This window comes from Bos grunniens, chromosome 9 (genome assembly GCF_055505025.1).
Source record: "Bos grunniens cultivar Pamir isolate PY7600 chromosome 9, Bosgru_T2T1.0, whole genome shotgun sequence".
Lineage (NCBI taxonomy): Eukaryota > Metazoa > Chordata > Mammalia > Artiodactyla > Bovidae > Bos > Bos grunniens.
The window spans coordinates 49096241-49115828 of NC_141173.1; the positions used below are offsets into that span (position 1 = coordinate 49096241).

General features: G+C 34.8%; 1 protein-coding gene across 13 annotated transcripts in view; it reads right to left on the minus strand.

Annotated features, from left to right (window-relative positions):
- Nucleotides 1–19588, minus strand: part of GRIK2 (glutamate ionotropic receptor kainate type subunit 2) — a 741992-nt gene that overhangs the window by 270930 nt on the left and 451474 nt on the right. For all 13 annotated transcript variants that reach the window (XR_015132343.1, XR_015132345.1, XR_015132344.1 and 10 more), the window contains one exon: nt 1484–1627. Coding sequence is in view for 10 of the 13 variants with exons in the window: in XM_086316368.1 (XP_086172494.1) it covers nt 1484–1627 (144 nt within the window). In the remaining 3 variants the exon portion in view is untranslated. The remainder of the gene's footprint in view (nt 1–1483; nt 1628–19588) is intronic.

The window sequence follows — 19588 nt, forward strand, 5'->3', positions numbered from 1 at the left end:
AAATTGAATTCTGAACTTTCCAGCAACCAAAGCAAAGAAGAAAATATGATGAAAATACAAGATACAAGACCCATAATTTAAGACACATCAATTGCCCAGGAGAAACTCAGATTTTCCTGGTACTGAAACCTGACAGAAATCTTTTTGGTCTTCATAAGAGAGACCCTATGTGATTTAGTGGACAAGATCCTCAATAACACCCTACAATGAATACAATAGCGAATTCAGTTTCTTACAGGGCTGTTTGACACATGTCTCAATTGTCAAGTGCTTCATTCAGAAAAAGCTCTTCTTCAGCTAGCCAAACCAATATGCTCTGTTAGCAATCCTCTGAGACTTAGTTTTACACCAGAAGTAAATGCAGAATGTGGAGTAATAAGAGAACAATATGCTGTTACAGGACTATCATTCCACCTATCTCAGAGTTCAGTAATAATTAGACAAGGAACTCATGAATATTCTTTGCCAAGGTCCTGATGATTCTTAATTATGATTCTGTTTGCACTTTTATTTTCATGATAAATAATTTATTCTATGATGAGCTGATGATTTCCTTTAAGCAATAAATGAAAAATCTTATATATGGTAATAACAGCTGTGACTTTGCATAGTGAAGATTAAATATTCATAGTTAACCTTTCATATAAAAACTCATAAATCAAATGTACTTTAATAAAAAATAAAAAACTCCTGCTGTATCAAATAAAAAATATCCTTAACTGACAAAGGTATTTCCTTCATGAGAAGATGAATAGAAAGAATATGTGTGTGAAGTAAATGTGTGAGTTTGCATGTTTGTGTATGACATTTAAAAATTCTCCATTTTTATCCTTACTATGAGCATACGTGGTGTTAAACTGTAATAATTAGAAATGATACATTGCCAAAAAATGGTTATACTATGCAACATGAAGTAAACTTTGGACTTTTATGACTCTATATATTTTGTTTTATGTTAATGCTAATACAATTAAAATAACTAGATGTTATACTTAGCAACCATAGCTCTATAAAGTAATTCTTGAAAATGTACAAATTGGGTGTAATTTAGTGTAGTGCAAAGGGCATTCAAGTTAAAAATTCATTGCATATTTTGTGAGCTATGCTATAAATATTCTTTAAATATCTATTTTTCCACATAAATGAAAAGTAACACAATTGGATATGACTGAGCAACACAACAACAACATACATAAAGATTCCGAAAGGTGAGGGGCAAAAATGTCATAAATCATATGTCACTGGTTCTCATCTGTACACACAATCATAGATATTTTGTAGAACTTCATTTATTTATCATGGAATTTTTCCCTTTCTTCCATATTATTTAGTAAAAATGCTAATTTTGCTTGTATGGGAAAAATAAGAAAGTTTAATTTAAAAGATACAAGTAAAAGATTACCTGTGAGGGAAACTGTAATAATCTCAATTCATTCAACTTGAGGACAAGTGAGACAGAGCAGAGGTACTTCTCCTGACTCACCTCTTTAATTAGGCTCATGAAGCGGGTCCCAAAGCGCCAGGGTTTGTGTCGATTGCACTGTAAGGAGCTGACTGTCATCTGGGGAAACTGCTGGACGCCCACAGACACCACGTGCACAGCATCATACATGAGAGCAGCATCAGTCTTAAAATGAGACAAAAGGAAAAGCGGCATCAATACATGTGAAACCCAGGATAGGAGGTTTGTAAGTAGAGATAAAGAGCCAGTGAGAGAAATAAATACCCAGTTTTTCTTCATGTAAGGGAGAAAACAATATTTCCACATGCTGTGTTTCTCTTAAAGAAGCTACTGTGATTAGATCCCTTCATGGGCTCCATTAGCACATCTGACCTACCCTCCCTTTCCTGAAGTGATAACAATTTCATATCATCCCACTATCTCTGCTTAAGTAGGAAATGTGTGCAGACATGCATTATTTAATTTTTTGCCCACCCTTTGTCTCTAGCTTTCTTTGTTCCTCTGTACACATGTGTGTGTGTGCGTACATACACAAGGAATGCAAATATGAGCATTTTAATGGTTCCTTAAATTACATATTGTGTATAAAAGTAAATGAGTAAATAATTTCCTTTCATAGAAAGAAACAAGAGATTTGAAGAGATTTACCTAAAAAGCTTAAAGATAAACCCTAATTTTTCCTGCAATTCAGCTTTTCAAAAGGTTCAGTCTCAGAAATGATGATACAGTTTTGAATCTCAATACATGTGTTAATCCCTTTTCAAGAAACTAAGCTTAATCCCCTGTACTGTTTTCTTTTCCCAAAATTTCCATATGAATAAAAGTTCATTTTGGCTTCTCAAGCAAAATGAATATGAATTCTACTGTGTTTGCACCTGCTCAAATGACTGGCCACTTTAGAGGTGAATGATAAAAAATAAACTGTTTATAAGTCATAGCAAACCAGAGGCTCAGTAACTGTCAAGCGCTGTGTTAAATGGCCCCTCACATTGTGTTTGACGGATCTATGCCAGGCTCACTACCTACAGAAGAGAGCCACTCTGACAATGAGGGTAGCAATGAACTTTGGGCCATCTGCTTGGCATGCTTTGGAATAAAAGCATATATTTCCTCTTCTCATTCACACAATTAGTGAGCTGTGAAATGAATTCCAAAATGAATAGGAACCCTGTAGATTATAGCATTTGCCACAATGCAATACGAAATGAGTACACACAGTAGCTTTCATGCAAATGGATCCTCAGGAACTTAACCACATAAAATGGAAGGCGGCTAAAGAGCCCAGTGCAATGACAGAACATAATAATAATACCATTTTATAGTTCATAAATCTTTGGGGAATATAGCTCAGATTCATAACCTTCGTTTGGTAAATACCAGCTGACTACTTTCACACATTGATGGCTGCAGAGTGAAAACTAGAGAAGTGGTGTTGATACAGGCACATATCATGAGCCTGAGGATCAGGCTGATATTTATCTTGGCCTGAGTTAACACTCAGAGGACATATCTCATACACCACACTGGTGGTTATAAAAAAAAGTTAACAAGATATGAAAGATATGTTTGACTTAAAAATAAAATGAATTTTTTAAAAGTCACTATCAACAAATGTATAGAGATATGAACACTTTAAGAGACTACTAGAGAGAAGATAAAGGGCAATTTTGCAAGTTGCACCACAAGGGAATTTTTTAAATATTCATTTCTTTTTTTTAGCCCAGTAATTTCTCTTTCTGGAATTTGCCCTGAGAAAATAAAAGATAAGAACAAAAGCTACACACAGTATTTGTTTTAATAAATAACAAAGAGTATAAATCAATAAATGTTCAAAATAAGGAAACAGAAAATCACAATGATACTTTATGTAAACATTAAAAATCATGTTTTAAAAAATAATCATTTAGATGAGAAACTGCATGTGATATAAAGCTAAGTGTAAAAACAGATTATACAGAACTGTATTTCCAGCATTTGTGTACTTAACATATATGCTATTGAACTTATTTCTCACAATAATAATTTAACAAAAATACTGATATTGTATCCATTTTACAAATGATGAAACCAAGGCTGAGAGATGTTATGTAACTAACAAAGTCATACAACTAAGAAGTCGAGAGGCCCAGATTCAAACAGCCTCATTGGTCATAGAAAGTATTCTTAAACATCATAACAATAAAAAAAATTTAAAGTGAAGAAAATACACTAAAATGATACTACTGATTACTCTTGGGAGATAGCAGTGAATAAAATTTATATTTTTATTGTTTTTCTTTATTTTTTACAGTTTTTTTTTTTTTTTTTTAAGATGGAGGTTTACTAAATACCATTGCAATTATTTCCAAGATGAAACTGTCATAAAATAGCTAAAAGAACACAATCTATGATATTCCTGCTATCCTGCCAGGACTTACTGCCTTATATGATCTTATGTGACCTATTTGAAAATTTTAGAATTAGCAACCTTATCTATTAATGACAACACTAGGAAAGAATTTTACCTAATTAAAAATTTGAAAATGATTTTTGGTACATAATTTCAGCTTCTGGATCATAGTGTATACTAGATGACAATAAAACCATTTAAGATCTGTGATTTTAAATGTAATTACAAAAGGGAAACAATATTTATTAAGCTATAAGGTAAAGATAGGAGAGAAAAATTATAGTTAAAAAGTTGCTGTTTAAATATCTTCTTGAATTTCCAGTTTAAAGTATGTTGATTTATTATAAAATAATAACTTTTATTTATTATATTTATTATTATTTTTATTTAATATTATATTAAATAATAAAAATAAATATAAAATAAAATAAAAATAAAAATAAAAATAAAATAAATATTTTATTTAATATTATTTATTATTATTATATTTATTATAAAATAATAAAAACAGAACTTCTGAAACTACTCTCTATGATATTTTCATCTGCTTAGGGTGCTTTTTTCATCTTTTAAACTAGTTGCTTTATGTGATAATATGGAATTGTTTTCCATTTAGACTTCATATCCTGTCAGACTTAGCTTTACTATCTTCACAAAACTGTACATATGTCAATTCTTTCAACTTTGAAAAATTTTGAGAAAGCTCCAGCTTATCAAAAATGTTTTTCTTATTTTCACAAGAATGCATATATGCTTGACAATTTGCCTTAATTTAGTAACATTAGTAATGTTCATTCAGTATTTACTTTGTGTGAGGCACTTGCCCTAAATCATTGCCTTTAATTCTTATGCCCATCATGCAGTTGGAAATTCACTGATGAATTTAATTCCTGTATAAAATAGGAAGTTAACTCAGAAGACAGTTAAACAACTGGTTTGAAAATCAGAGCATGTAGAGATGGAGCTGGATCTGAATCCAAAAATACTACCCAGAGTTTACATCCTTCTCTCTGGTTTTTGTTCAGTGTTCAACTTTTAGTAAAGGAAAACAATTTAAAGTTTCAAAACATAAGAAATATCAATAAGTACTTGAATACATTTTTATATATAATTTTTGATAAACAGTAAATATTTACATAATGAAAATTCACTATAAAGTAAGGAAATTAGATTGTGGAGAGTTGGTAAATATAAATTCACAAAAAATAAATACAATGATGTATGAGATTGAGTCAATAATAGGTTAGTGAGAAGGTTAGTATTAACCAGGAACGAGGTTGTGAAAGAGGTAGATTTACTCTATACAGTTGCTGCTCAGTAGATTTTCACAAGGCAAAGGTCCAAGACTATCTTTTAAGATCACGCTGAAGAGGCATCTCTACTTCCAACTCTAAACTGTAGAGTTTTATCGAGCTGTTCTGGCTAAGTCTTCCACTCTCTCATATTGACTCTATAATCCTTTGCCTTGACTCTTCTCTAGAGGGAAAATATGAGGAAAGATGGGAGGATTAGAAGAGAACAGGAGAAAAATGAAAGAGATACATGGGTTCATTACTTTGTCAATATCTTAATAATATTACTAACAAGCTACACTGCACACTTACTCTATGCCACACAACTGTCAATTTCTTCACACGTATTTCACGTAGACCCTATATTTTAGTTGATACTACTTTTATCAGAGAAGAGAAAACTGAAGTTTAGCAAGTTTGAAATAATCCTCTCAAGGTCTCATCACCTTGAGAAACAAGACTCAGCCAAAACTTAGCTCTTAGAATGACTCTCCAAAGTATCATAACAAGACTGGCAGAACTAAGACTCAGACAAAGATTTTAAAAACAAGATTCAGACACAGTCCAGTTCTTAAAACCACTGTCCTAACCACCATAACCAATTACCTCCCTTAAACCAGATTCCCACTGAAACTATGACAGGCAATGGAAGGCAAAGTGACAGCAGTGGATCTCATATTTCTGGAGACTCTGCTGAATACCAGAAAATGATGTCCCATAGAACACGTCTCTGAGCTGAGATTCAAACAAAAGTTCATTAATCTTCCAGGTTAATTTTTTTTTCCTTACACATCATAGTACCTCTAAAAAAAACTTCAGCTACATAAACATAAATGTGAATTAACCAAATCTATACAGAGTATGTGTACAATCTGGTTATTAAAATCCATAGGAGGGGGTTAGAAAAAGTTGTAGTTATTTAGATCCTAAACTGCTAAGACAAAAGCTAAGCAGAGAAAAAAATAAATAAATCAGCAAGGAAGAGAAAACAGTTTATCCTATTTTCTCTCTTTCAAGTATAATTGCTGCTGCTGCTGCTGCTGCTAAGTCGCTTCAGTCGTGTCCGACTCTGTGAGACCCCATAGACGGCAGCCCACCAGGCTCCCCCGTCCCTGGGATTCTCCAGGCAAGAACACTGGAGTGGGTTGTCATTTCCTTCTCCAATGCATGAAAGTGAAAAGTGAAAGTGAAGTCGCTCAGTCGTGTCCAACTCTTAGCGACCCCATGGACTGCAGCCTACCAGGCTCCTCCGTCCGTGGGATTTTCCAGGCAAGAGTACTGGAGTGGAGTGCCATTGCCTTCTCCGTCAAGTATAATTACTTGTATATAAATAGATCATACTTATTGTGTGGAAAGTTAGAATATCTGTTCACCCTGGGAATATACCCCAGAAGGAAGTGCAGTCTAGGAAAGTATAGTCAGATCCAAGTGCAGCCCTCCCTATTTCACTACTAGGTCAAGCATCTATCAACAGCTATATGAGCCCTCTTGAGACCCTATCTCAGATTAGACTGGAGTTGGAACTTTTTCTTTCCAAAATAAGTTAGTTAACCTACAAAGCATGTCCATCAGCCAGAAACTTGTTTTGCAAACCTTTAAAACTGTGCATTATAGCCCTACACATTTCAGTAAAACAACAGTGATCTTTTTAAATGGATGGCTTGAAGAGATCACAAGTGCCTTCTCATATATTATAAATATGCATTAACCATCTCCCTAACTTATTGCTGGGTTTATCTTATACCCAGTCTAATTACTTTTAGGCATGGAGTATGTAACGGGGATGCAGGTGGAAGAGTGATGAATGCTAATTTCTATGGTTGAGCTATTGCCACAGAAACCGGTTTAGTCACCCCGTACTTTTTTCATCTATTTCAAGTAGCCTCATGTCTGATGAGACTGTAAAGCATTGAAGGAACAGTGAATGTATGTACGCTTACATTTCTTTTATGCTTGGAAAAAGTCCACTGCATATTTTTAAATAATTGAAAACTCAGAGAGATTAGATGCTCTCAAAATGATAAGAATTACCATTGCTAAATACTTTTGATTTACGATATATGATTGAAACATTTCAAATAGTAAAAACAGGAATATTAATGGATTCCGTGAAAAGCTAAAATATTTCTATGCACTTAAATTTCATTTACAGAAGAATCTGGTACTAAGTGCTAATTACCAAGCATGTCCAGGGGAAGTGCATATGTTATTTCAGTTTCTGATCACTATAATCATCATCATTAAACATTTTCTTTGTAAAGTTCTGGGATAGATGTTCTAGAGTTATAAAAAATTAAAACAAAGCTTTTATTTGCATGAGGGATGAAGCAATTAGTTAGAAATGAGCAGTTTTGAACTATACAGGATCACAGAAGCAAACATCACTGTATTAAATCTCTTCAGTACACTAAATACACTAAAGACTTCTCTTCACAAAAGCTATCAAAGGTATTTACCTTTCTTCCCAGTAGGGAGGCAGCCTTTTGGAATGCTCTGTCCCCTAGGATATAACGCTTTTGGGCATTCCATTGAGTTTTGCCTGGGAGAAGTTGTAAAACAGCATTTTCCAATTTATTTTCTCTATTATGCCAGCAGATTTACATTTATACAAATGTCTTTCTGCTTAAGCACTTTTTACATACTTGGGCTCTTGATCCGGGCTTCAAACACACCCAGTATTGTATTTAATAATTTACATTTAAATGTAACTAAAGAGTGATGTGATACATGATATATATAAAGTATATATATATATATGTATTAGTTACATAAATAATATGTGACTAATACTAAGAATTTTGCCATATCTTGATTATAGTGATACTTATATGAGTGTATCAGATCAGATCAGTAGCTCAGTCGTGTCCGACTCTTTGCGACCCCATGAATCGCAGCACGCCAGGCCTCCCTGTCCATCACCAACTCCCGGAGTTCACTCAGACTCACATCCATCGAGTCAGTGATGCCATCCAGCCATCTCATCCTCTGTTGTCCCCTTCTCCTCCTGCCCCCAATCTGTCCCAGAATCAGAGTCTTTTCCAACGACACACTCTTCCCATGAGGTAGCCAAAGTATTGGAGTTTCAGCTTTAGCATCATTCCTTCCAAAGAACACCCAGGACTGATCTCCTTTAGAATGGACTGGTTGGATATCCTTGCAGTCCAAGGGACTCTCAAGAGTGTTCTCCAACACCACAGTTCAAAGGCATCAGTTCTTCAGTGCTCAGCCTTCTTCACAGTCCAACTCTCACATCCATACATGACCACAGGATATACTTAGGTCAAAACCTATCAAGTTGTACAGCTTAAATATGGCAACTATAATACATTAATTTTACTCTAATACAGCTATTAAAAAACTCATAATGCATTTTTCTGGGAAGACTGTAGATTTCATTTTATTCTATAGATATCTAGAATTCTCACAAATGAAGGATCATTGATCTGTATCTTCTTTCCTTCTTGACAATTCTACTTTTAATAAAATTCTTTACACTTTTCCACATTTTATCTTCCTTTCTAGACACAAACATCTTTTGTATAATAATCACACCTCTCTTCATAAAACTGTGCACAGTATTCCATATATTGCTTCGCCCACGCTTTTTTACTATGGGCATGTATAAAAGGATTTTTCAATAAGTTGATGATTCAACCCAAAAGTTCATTTACACCATAAAAGAATAGGCTTTAGGAAGCTCTGAATAACAATCACACTTTGCCATCTAGCTAGAATGTATTCCCTCCCAGAGGTACAGTGAACCAAATCTGCCAGCAGCTCAAATCTGGGAGGAATGTGAGTGCAGCCTCTGTCCCGTTTCTAAATGAATTTATAGTAACAGCTTCATGAACACATTTATCTTTCCATTAAATAAGTGCAGGCAGGTCCCCTTTGAGATCTGAATACTAGCTGGCAGGTGGCAGATCTATTCTGGAACTCCTGCATCTCAGATTTTGCTCATTTCTAAACTCCCATCTGAAGTATGGTGCACAGCACAGACAGCAGCCTGGTTGGTCTAATACATGGAGTTTAAGTTTATGAATCCTGGCTATTTCATTGTCTTGATCTTTTATCTAAAACAAATAATAAAAAAATACTTAAATCCCCATTTGCCTTGTTTCCTCATTTTATAATTGGAAATGAAAACTGATGATCTGCCATATCTGTCTCTTGTTGGGAAAAAAGTCACTTTTATAAACCAGATAGTTCCAAGAGAACAGTTACAAATATTGATTCTTCTATTAGAAGATGTGACTATTAAGGGTAGTGGAGAAGGGACTAGACTCTGACCTCTGGAGCTCCCTCCCACAATCAACACAGGCCTAAATGAGACAGAGAATCACCCACCCCTCTGAGCAAGGGTGAGGGTCACACATGGAAGGCAGGATGGTGTTCGCTCATTCAGCTGGCACACTGCAGCCAGCGCTCTGCCCGGCACAGAGCAGGTGCACAGTGGCTGGTAACGAAACCGAGGGATGGAAGAAGAAATGCCCTCAGACCCAGTCGGGAGCCAATTGTCAGAGACAATTCTCCCAGTTACATTGCAGCTGCCATTATGCTTACTGTGTTGCCGGCTCTTTGTACTGCTCTGAAACGGAGTTCTTTACCAGCAGCTGCCTGGACTACACAGACGGCATGAGATAATACATTAAAGCAGTTTGCACAATCCCTGGCTCGTGGTGCATAGGCAGGTGTTAGATGATGATGATGACGATCGCCAGAAGAGCGGTAATCTCATCAAGATGGATCCTATCCAGAACAAGGAGCCGGTTTAGAAAGTAGAATGTTTCAACCCTTCTGCACCCACTGTTAGCCTAAATGAGGGAACAGGCCTCATGCTGTTCAAGAGAGCAGATCAAGTTCTGGAGGGAGAAGGAGCAGGAAGGAAATTAACACACAACAACATGATCCCTATAAAATGTGGTGTGTACACAATGCCACAATTCAGTGCTCAAAAAAAAAAAAAAAAAGTTCCTAAACACACACAATATCTGATAAGTCTGGAATTTAAATATAAGTGGTGAAATATTACAGCATCTTGAATTTTGTTGCTAATTAAAGGACTGCTGTTGGACAGATAATTACCCACCAGCAATGTGAACCTGGACAAATCTGCCTTGCAGTTTTTTCTAGTCTCAGTTTCTTCATCTGTAAAAGGAGGGCAGGAACCAGGGAATTTTCGGGTGCCCTGTAGTTTACATTTGCACTCCTAGAAAAACTCATCTTTTATTTTGATTTTATATTGGCCTTTATAATGCAATCATAATCCTAATTTATCCATCTCCTCCCCATAATTCTTTATGCTTTCTGTACTTTTTCAATAAACTTTAATACTAACATTTCATACACATATATAAATAAGGGAAATCAAAGTTAACTTTTCTTCAATCATTTGTCTGTGTTCATACTCTATCCATTTCCTCCCTGATCCAACAAAATCTGCCAATACTTGTATTATAGTTTCTCTGTTGTTTCAACTTCACTGTTAAAACTTATGCACATTAAACCCAGCTTGGTTTCCTGATACTCTGCAGAGAAAAACTAAAGCCCCTTCTGTTATTCAAAGTCATTTACTAAACTATCCCAGGATTTTATCATGTTTTGTTCCTCTTTACAGTTAGGATATAGATAGATATGCCCGTTCTTCATGTTTTTTAACTAACCAGAATGATGCCTGTATTACAGATTAGTTGAAAAAAAGGAGGTTCCAGAAACTGCATGGTAAACGACCTTTAAAAGGAATATGGATTTTTGTAGTTACCTGTATGGCATTTGGTACCCATGAGGGCTAAAACGGAATAAGAGCTTAAAGGAAATATAAAGAGAAGAAGGGAAAAGAATAGAATGAGTTCAGTATTACAGTCAAATTGATGAGTTAGGAAGAAAATTCAAGTTCAGCAAAGCTTTGAAGATTAAGAAAAGGAAACAGTATTGGATGATAGTGCTGCTGGGATTCAGGTAAAAAAAAAAAAAGGCCTGGTCTAGGATTAGTGCAATGAGTAATTAATGGATCTGTTTGTTTGGTGTTCCTGTAAATTTGTGAATTTAAATAAGTGTCTATGTTTTCTCAAACCAATACTCTCTGTCTTAGGCTTTAAAAGCTACCCCAAAAACTGTGGCAGCAATTTCACCTATTTTGAATAGGCAATCTAAGTGTTAATTTTGAGAGTAAGAGTTTTCGTTGGCTCTTAATGTTTCCATTACAAAATTTTCTATTATACAATTTCAATCTTGCAAGAACTCTTGCCGGATGCAGTTTCTTTAATAACAGTCAACAAGATAATTTTACAAAACAACATTATTTCTCTGTAAGCTTTTATATCTTTATAAGGTACGAAATTCAGTCCATGGAATTTTAACGTTAGAATTCCGAAAGCTTTAGATGACTACTTTGCATTCTTTCCAAGAATTATATATATCCATCTCAAATATTTTCTATATAATTTTCTTTCTTTCCTACACATATCTTTAAAATGCACCATTTCCCAAGCAGAAAATCCTATTTGTTTTTACTGCCACACTCTCTAAAGTACTTTAAACATTTATATACAAATTCCAAGATGTTTAGATGTTTCTCAAATACCATGTAGAGAAACTTTTCATTTTTTGAATATAAATGATTAACAAACAGCTGTGAAGCAGGTTAGAAAATGCCAACAGGTTTTCAATTAAAAGTTTCATTTAACTAATGTAATTATTCTTACCTAATTAAATTTTTCCACTAAGATCAGTCCATTGAGATATCTCATTCTCTTTTAAAATGTTCCACGAAGCTCTTACTAGCGCCCATGAACCACACTGTATTGATGGGATTCTTAATGAACTCTCTAGCAACAATGCACTGGCCTTAATAATTTAGGTCCTGTTAAATCGTGTCTGCTTCTTTACTACATTTGGAACTGCTACTGATCTAGAAAAGAGTCAATATCAAGGGGAAGTATTCTCTGCACTTCCAGCATATGTCCAGTACATCCAATTATCCTGATATTTGGAGCTCAAATTAGCTTCTTACATTAAAAAATTTATATTCCTCAATATTGTTTATATTTACTTTTCTCAATGTAATGAATTAAAATTGATTTTATACTGTTAACAGACTGATTCTTTCTAATTTGAGACCCAAGACTACGCAAACCAAAAATATACCAGAAATTTGAGTTCATGTAAATACTAGTTCCAAATGCCTACAAAAATTGAGAACCTGATACTTTATATATTATTTACCCAAACCAAAAATTAAATGATAGTTAAGATCTATTTTAAGCATGATTTGAAGAATAAAGTTGAAGTTTATATCAATGTGTGTATGTTAGTCGCTCAGTCGTGTTTGACTCTTTGTGACCCCAAGGACTGTAGCCCCCCAGGCTCCTCTGTGCATGGAATTCTCCAGGCAAGAATACTGAAATAGGTACTAATTTGCTTCTCCAGGATATCTTCCTGACCCAGAGACTGAACTTGGGTCTCCTGCATTGCAGGCAAATTCTTTACTATTTGAGCCACCAGGGAAGCCCTTGGTATAGATATTTCTGAATAAATAAAATGATATCCAAATAAATCATACCAATATGTGTCCAAAACAAATTTTATGCTCTTCTTGTGAGTCTAGCTTTTTACATTATGCTCTGTATATAAAATTGTAATAGTAAATTCTCATAGGGGCTTCCCTGGTGGCTCAGTGGTAAAGTCTTCTCATAGAAATGTGAAAAAAAAGTAAAGTTTCACAGAAATTTAATGGGACTTACAGCTTTAGCTTTGTAATGTATTAGTCCCTATTGTAAATCATGCAATCTTTCTTAGCTTCATTTTTTTCATCTTTAAAATAAGTAGAATAATGATGTATCTCACATTATAAGGATCAAATTAGATAAATTTAGAAAAGTGAGAACTATAAAGATTTTAAACGTGTCATAATTACAGAGTGGGGTAAGTGAGAATCTCAAGAATGTTAACACTAGTAACATCAATTTAGAGTAGGATTCAGTCTTTGAGGAAAAAAAATAATAAATTGATTTGCATGTTCACATTTCAGTGTACCTTAGATCTTAACGTGAAGATTTCCTATCTCTTCACTACTTTTAATAACCTGGTTGATTCCTACTCTAAAAGTGCATTGATTTAACTAATTATTGTTTTTTTTTTTGCCAAGAGGAAATGTCTTTGCTTGCCCACTCTTGGGTCTCATGAATATCCCTTTTCCCATATAAGCATATGCTTTTGCAATTACATTTTTTAATTTAATTTGTCTTTATGTGATTTTTAGTTTGATTCACTCATTCAACATTTATAAATATTATTGTGTGATTAACATCAAACACAATTATGAGTTTGGATAATAAGACTGAGAGGTCAATTATTTAGACAAACAAATCAACATTCTTAATATACTGCCCCATGGTGGGTAAAGGAGAGGTATCTGATTTTGTCTGGAGCAATGCCTATCTATTGATATGTTAGAAAATAGGTATTGTATGAAAGATTTTCCTATTAGCACTTACAGCTTCAACAAACAAAAGGAGTGGAGAAAAGCTTAGAAAGCAGAAGTTGGAAAGGATAGTAGGATCAAGGGAAAAAGTCAAACCAGAATTCTCACTAGTTTTTTTTTTTTTTAATATTATTTGTTGTTGTTTAGTTGCTATGTTGTATCTGACTCTTGCGACCCTATGGACTGTAGCCTACCAGGTACTCTGTCCATGGGATTTCCCAGGAAAGAATACTGGAGTTGGTTTCTTTCTCCAGGAGATCTTCCCAACCCAGGGATCGAATCCACATCTTCTGCACTGCAGACAGATTCTTTACCCCTGAGCCATTGAGAAGTCCTTTTTAAGATTATACTTTGTTCATATCCTGGGATTCCTAACATCTCCTTTCAAGACAATTAAAATATGCTTGTACTTTAATGAAATAGATATTAAAGAGTTCTCCTAAAGTTGAGTCGTTATATATCAGTTCATTTTATAACTGATCTAAACAGGAGATTGAAAGAATAGAGAATGGAACTCGGAAGACCAAGAATATGATTTTATTAAAATAATGTAACTATGTTGATGGGATTCTATTGTTATGCATTCTCAGCATCTCTTCCTATTACAGCAGAATATTTTTCCCCTCCCAGTTTTTCCGTGACCCAGTCTCCTAGCCCTATGCACTATAGGCCTTACTGATAATTACCACTGCTTCAGGCATGGCCAAGTTAAATCCAGGCCTTTTGTGGGAACCATCGGGAAAGAAACACAGTCCTCCTCCTGAAGCTCTGTCCCTGTGTTTGAACTTTCATGGAGCCTCTGCACCCTCTGTCTGAGAACGGAACCAATGCAAATGAATAAGGGGGAGTGATGGAGATTAGCTTGTTTATGACTTTATGACCTGGAACCAACTGGATTCAACTGTATCTGAGGACAGATTATCTTGTACTTCTGAGCTAGAGATTCAACATGCTTTCCTTTTGCTATTAACTAATTTTCAGGGAATTTTAGGCAATCAGAATTGAAAGAATCTTGAATAATGAAGGTCTAGGCTTTGGTTTCCTCAAGGCAAAATGTGATTACTACTTCTATCTACTCACAGCGTTGGGATATAAATTTAGAAAAATAGGAAGATATATGCAAAAGAGGCCATATGTAATATTACAGATGCAAATACTAGAAAATGTAATAATCATGTTAAATAAATACACCAAATGTATAATTACTATCTTCTATTAATAATTCTTAATGCTTTGTAGAGAAACATTTAATATAGTAGGAAATTTGGGGGTAACTACTAAGATATCTACAGTATTGGGAATTGGTTACACTAATAAAAACACAAAATGGAGCAACTGTAAGATGTATACACTCTGCCTGCCAAAATTTGTCTCAGTCATTACCATTCCTACTGTGAATTATACAGGTTCAGGGACAATCAGAATGTGAACTGAAGCAAAAAACTTTAATGGTACACTGCTGAGAACATTATTAAGAAGGAAATCATAGAGGACTCTAAACCAAATGTAAACTAACCCTCTGCAATGCCCTTTTAGTCAGTAGGTTAATAGACTGACATCAAAATTGGAAATGACCGATTAAACTGTATCAGTTAACTCTTGACATTTATACTTTTGAGTTTTATACTTGATGAAACAAATTATAAATCACAAACCTGGACATAAAATACTTTCATTACAACCTTTTTCTGTGTATGCTGAATCCTATGCCATTCAGGAAATTAATTCAAAGTAGACAAAGAGCAAGAGGTGAAGGTGATATCACTCTACTCAGAAGACAGTTTGATAAACTTCACCTGATGGATTTTACAACTGAATAATGGCAGCCAAAGTAAGACTAGAGGGTGAGAGGCAGAGACTCAGAGGAAAACCAGAAGTAACAACATTTCCACAGAGAAATTAGCCGCAAAAGGATGCTACAAATGTCTTATAAGGCATAAAAAATGATCATCTGAAGAAACAAAAAGAAATTTAAGAAGTGATGAGGCAGTAAAAAAAGAATAGCCTAAGCATTCTGAAAATAAAAGAGCTTAAAATGGTTTTCCTTCTTAGTTGAAAGAGAAACTTGATAAATTTGTGAGGAAAAAATTTAAATAAAAAGACATTCCATATTTAACTTTCTCCTTGAGCTTAGCTCATTTATAGGAGTTCTATAAAGCATGCATTGACTCAAAACTCACTGTCGGCATCTGAGTAAGTACAGTGAGGCTCAGTGCAAGGCTGTTAACCACTGAGTAGGCTCCTGTGTTTCCGGAGTTCATAGCATCAGATAATATTTCTTCTGCTCCTTTGCAATCCTAACCCCGAGTCCCTCCGTCCCTCTCTTCCCCAAATGTATATCCTTCAGGGCCTTCTCTTTTCTTTCTCACCTTGTAAATACAAGCCACCTAATGAATACCCACAGATACTTTGAATGAATACCCACAGATATTTTGAAGGGAAAATTACTGCAATTATAAATATAATTCTATGTTAAATGTTGAACAGAATTTGACAGACTTTTTTATAATTAGATATTTGCAACTACTTTTGTTCTCAAGGAAACCAATACAAAGGTATTATACACATCATCATGCAAAACAGAAGAATAAAATTTACTTTATTTCTTTATTCTTTGAAATTAGGTGAAGCACAAGGACAATCCTTGACCAGAATGTAAAAGAGAGAAATTTACTATAGATATGAAAAAACTGGGTAATAAGCATATCTGTTATGACATTGGCATACTATGTCGATTTTTAACTATATCCCATGAACGATGTTTTGCCTTTTTAAGTTAGAAAGTAAATACTTCACAAAGAAGTTATTTAATTACTTTCTACAACTCCTACCATATGGCATTGTGTAGGCACTTTTCAGATATGATTTAACTTAATTTTCTTTAACAAGCTAATGGTGTGGGTAAAAGATTCTGAAGAGTTGAGGCTTAAATCATCCAGTAAGGGGCACACTTGAGAGATTCTGCTTTTCTGAAGCCATGATACATTATGACAACATCAATTGTGGCTATTTATAGCAGTGGCTAGAGAACACAAGTTAACATCTATTTTAGAGACTAGCTCCACTCCTCTTAAGCTAATGCAGTGTGCTCTATGAAACAAAGATCACTGAAAAGATAGCTTTTATCCAAAGCTTTTCATCATTGAAAAGTCAGCTTTCATTTCTTGATGACATGAAGTTATTTTTTTCAATCCAGAGGTGAGAAAGAGTCAGTAAAATTTCTAGGTAAGAAAAAAATCACAATTTCCTCATGAGACATAGGTGCATAAAGATGTGCTAGTACCTATAGTTGAGTGCTAGAAAAAACAGTTAATACTATTCCGGAAAACAATCTGGAAATCAGTGTCAAGCATAAACTGGGACATTACAATTTCTCTTTGGAAATTTTACTCCACTGAACAACAATACAAGATCACACAGATGTATATACAAATACATGCATAACACACGGTTTATACTTTTTTTTTTTAATATAGCAGCCTGAATTTCAAAGCTAAGAAATTAATGTTATATAACTGAATATTGTAAAACTATTAAATTATTATCTAGAGCTATATGTATTGACATTTAAGTATAGATGTTAAAATTTAGATATCCATGCTATAAAATAATATATTCCTCTTGTAATGGATTATAGCATATAGCCTTACATTCAGTAAAACAATTTAGAGTCTGCCATCCATGCTCCAAACTTTGAGGTAATTATTCTCAATACCATTGATGTATAAACACAAACCCACATATTGCACTTATTTCTATTGTTTTAATCAAAAGTGGAATAGTCTCAAGTTTCTTTAAAAAGAAAAGAAAAAAAACAAAGCTAAGAATATACCCTTCCAAGTTAGTGTTAGGTTCTGCCTTATCATTTTCAGCTACTGAATAAATTTCAATTATGGATACTCTTAAGATATAAATTGTTTAAGCATAGAAAAATATAGGTTATACCTCTCATAAGGCACAGTTGTACTCATGCATGATAGTGGATAATTATGTGTTGTGCCTATAAACAGCAGAATTTTAGGCATATTTTACTTTATTGTACGTTGCAGATACCATGCTCTTTATACATTGGAGGTTTGCGGCAACCTTGTATCCAGAAAGTTTATTGGTGCTATTTTCCAAAAGTATTCACTCGCTTTGTGCCCGTGTTGCATTTACATAATTCTCACAATATTTAAAAGTTTTCCTTATTATTACTTGCTATGATAATCTGCAAAAAGATTAAAATCTTCAGTTTGCTGAAGATTCAGATAATGGTTACTATATTTTAGCAATTAAGTGTATTTTGATTAAGGTTGTGCCTTGTATTTTTAGACATAATGCTATTGCACACTTAATAGACTATAGTATAGTAGAAACATAACTTTTATATGTACTGGAAAATTTTTAAATTCCTATAACTTTTCTTTAACAGTGGTCTGGAACTGAACTTGCAATAACTTTAAGGTATGATTTACTGAAACAAATTCAAATTTTATGTTTTTATTAACAGTAGCATGTTTAATGAACTTATTTACAAAACAGAAATACAGTCACAGATATAGAAAACAAATACATGGTTACCAAGGAAAGTGGGGGGTGGGGAGGGATACACTGGGAGATTGGGATTGACATACACACACTACTATGTCTAAAATGGATAACTAACAAGGACCTGTGGTATAGTACAGGGAACAACACTATTAGGTACACTGTAATGATGCTTTCGAACTGTGGTGTTGGAGAAGACTCTTGAGAGTCCCTGGGACTGCACGGAGATCCAACCAGTGCATTCTGAAGGAGATCAACCCTGGGATTTCTTTGGAAGGAATGATGCTAAAGCTGAAACTCCAGTCCTTTGGCCACCTCATGAGAAGAGTTGACTCATTGGAAAAGACTCTGATGCTGGGAGAGATCGGGGGCAGGAGGAGAAGGGGATGACAGAGGATGAGATGGCTGCATGGCATCACTGACTCGATGGACGTGAGTCTGAGTGAACTCTGGGAGATGGTGATGGACAGGGAGGCCTGGCGTGCTGCGATTCATGGGGTTGCAAAGAGTCGGACACGACTGAGTGACTGAACTGAACTGAACTGAACTGAATGACTTACGTGGGAAAAGAATTTTAAGAGTGGATATACGTATATTTATAACTGATTCACTTTGCTATACAGCAGAAACTAACACAACATTTTAAATCAACTACACTCCAATAATTATCTTTTTTAAAGCGTATTTTCTTCTGAATTCTAGGTAACTCACTGTTTACACGAGCCACTTCTAATTTCCCTAACGTTTTCCACTACAGATTTTTCATCTTCATGCATGTAAACTCAACCAAAAGTAAAGGTCAGGCCCCAAGACTGTCAGGTGAGAGCTGCCTGGATGACTTGTCATTGTTTTGGACAACTTGCCCGTTTTGGACAACTACAAACAACCGTCAGGCCATCATCTGCATCAGTGGACATAAAGAATTATTTTCTAAATATGGACATCAAAAGGAAAAAGTGATTAATCAAGTCATATCTTAAAGCTTTCCTACAAGCATTGTGCTGTTAATTAACATGGTATCTGCTTCCTGCAAATGAAGCCCCAAGCTATTAAATAAAATTACTGTGGTGCTCCCTAAGTGTGAGGCTCATTTGGAAAAGCACTAATATGCATTTTTTTCTGTCTTGAGCTAAGTGATTAGCAGGCAACTAGCTCTGGAAGATGATACTCCCGGAAGTCATCTGATCTGAAAGACATGCTGTATTTACCTAAAAAACAGTTTGACAATTATATGCCATGACTGCTGCTGCTGCTGCTGCTAAGTCGCTTCAGTCGTGTCCGACTCTGTGTGACCCCATAGACAGCAGCCCACCAGGCTCCCCCGTCCCTGGGATTCTCCAGGCAAGAACACTGGAGTGGGTTGCCATTTCCTTCTCCAATGCATGAAAGTGAAAAGTGAAAGTAAAGTCACTCAGTCATGTCTGACTCTTAGC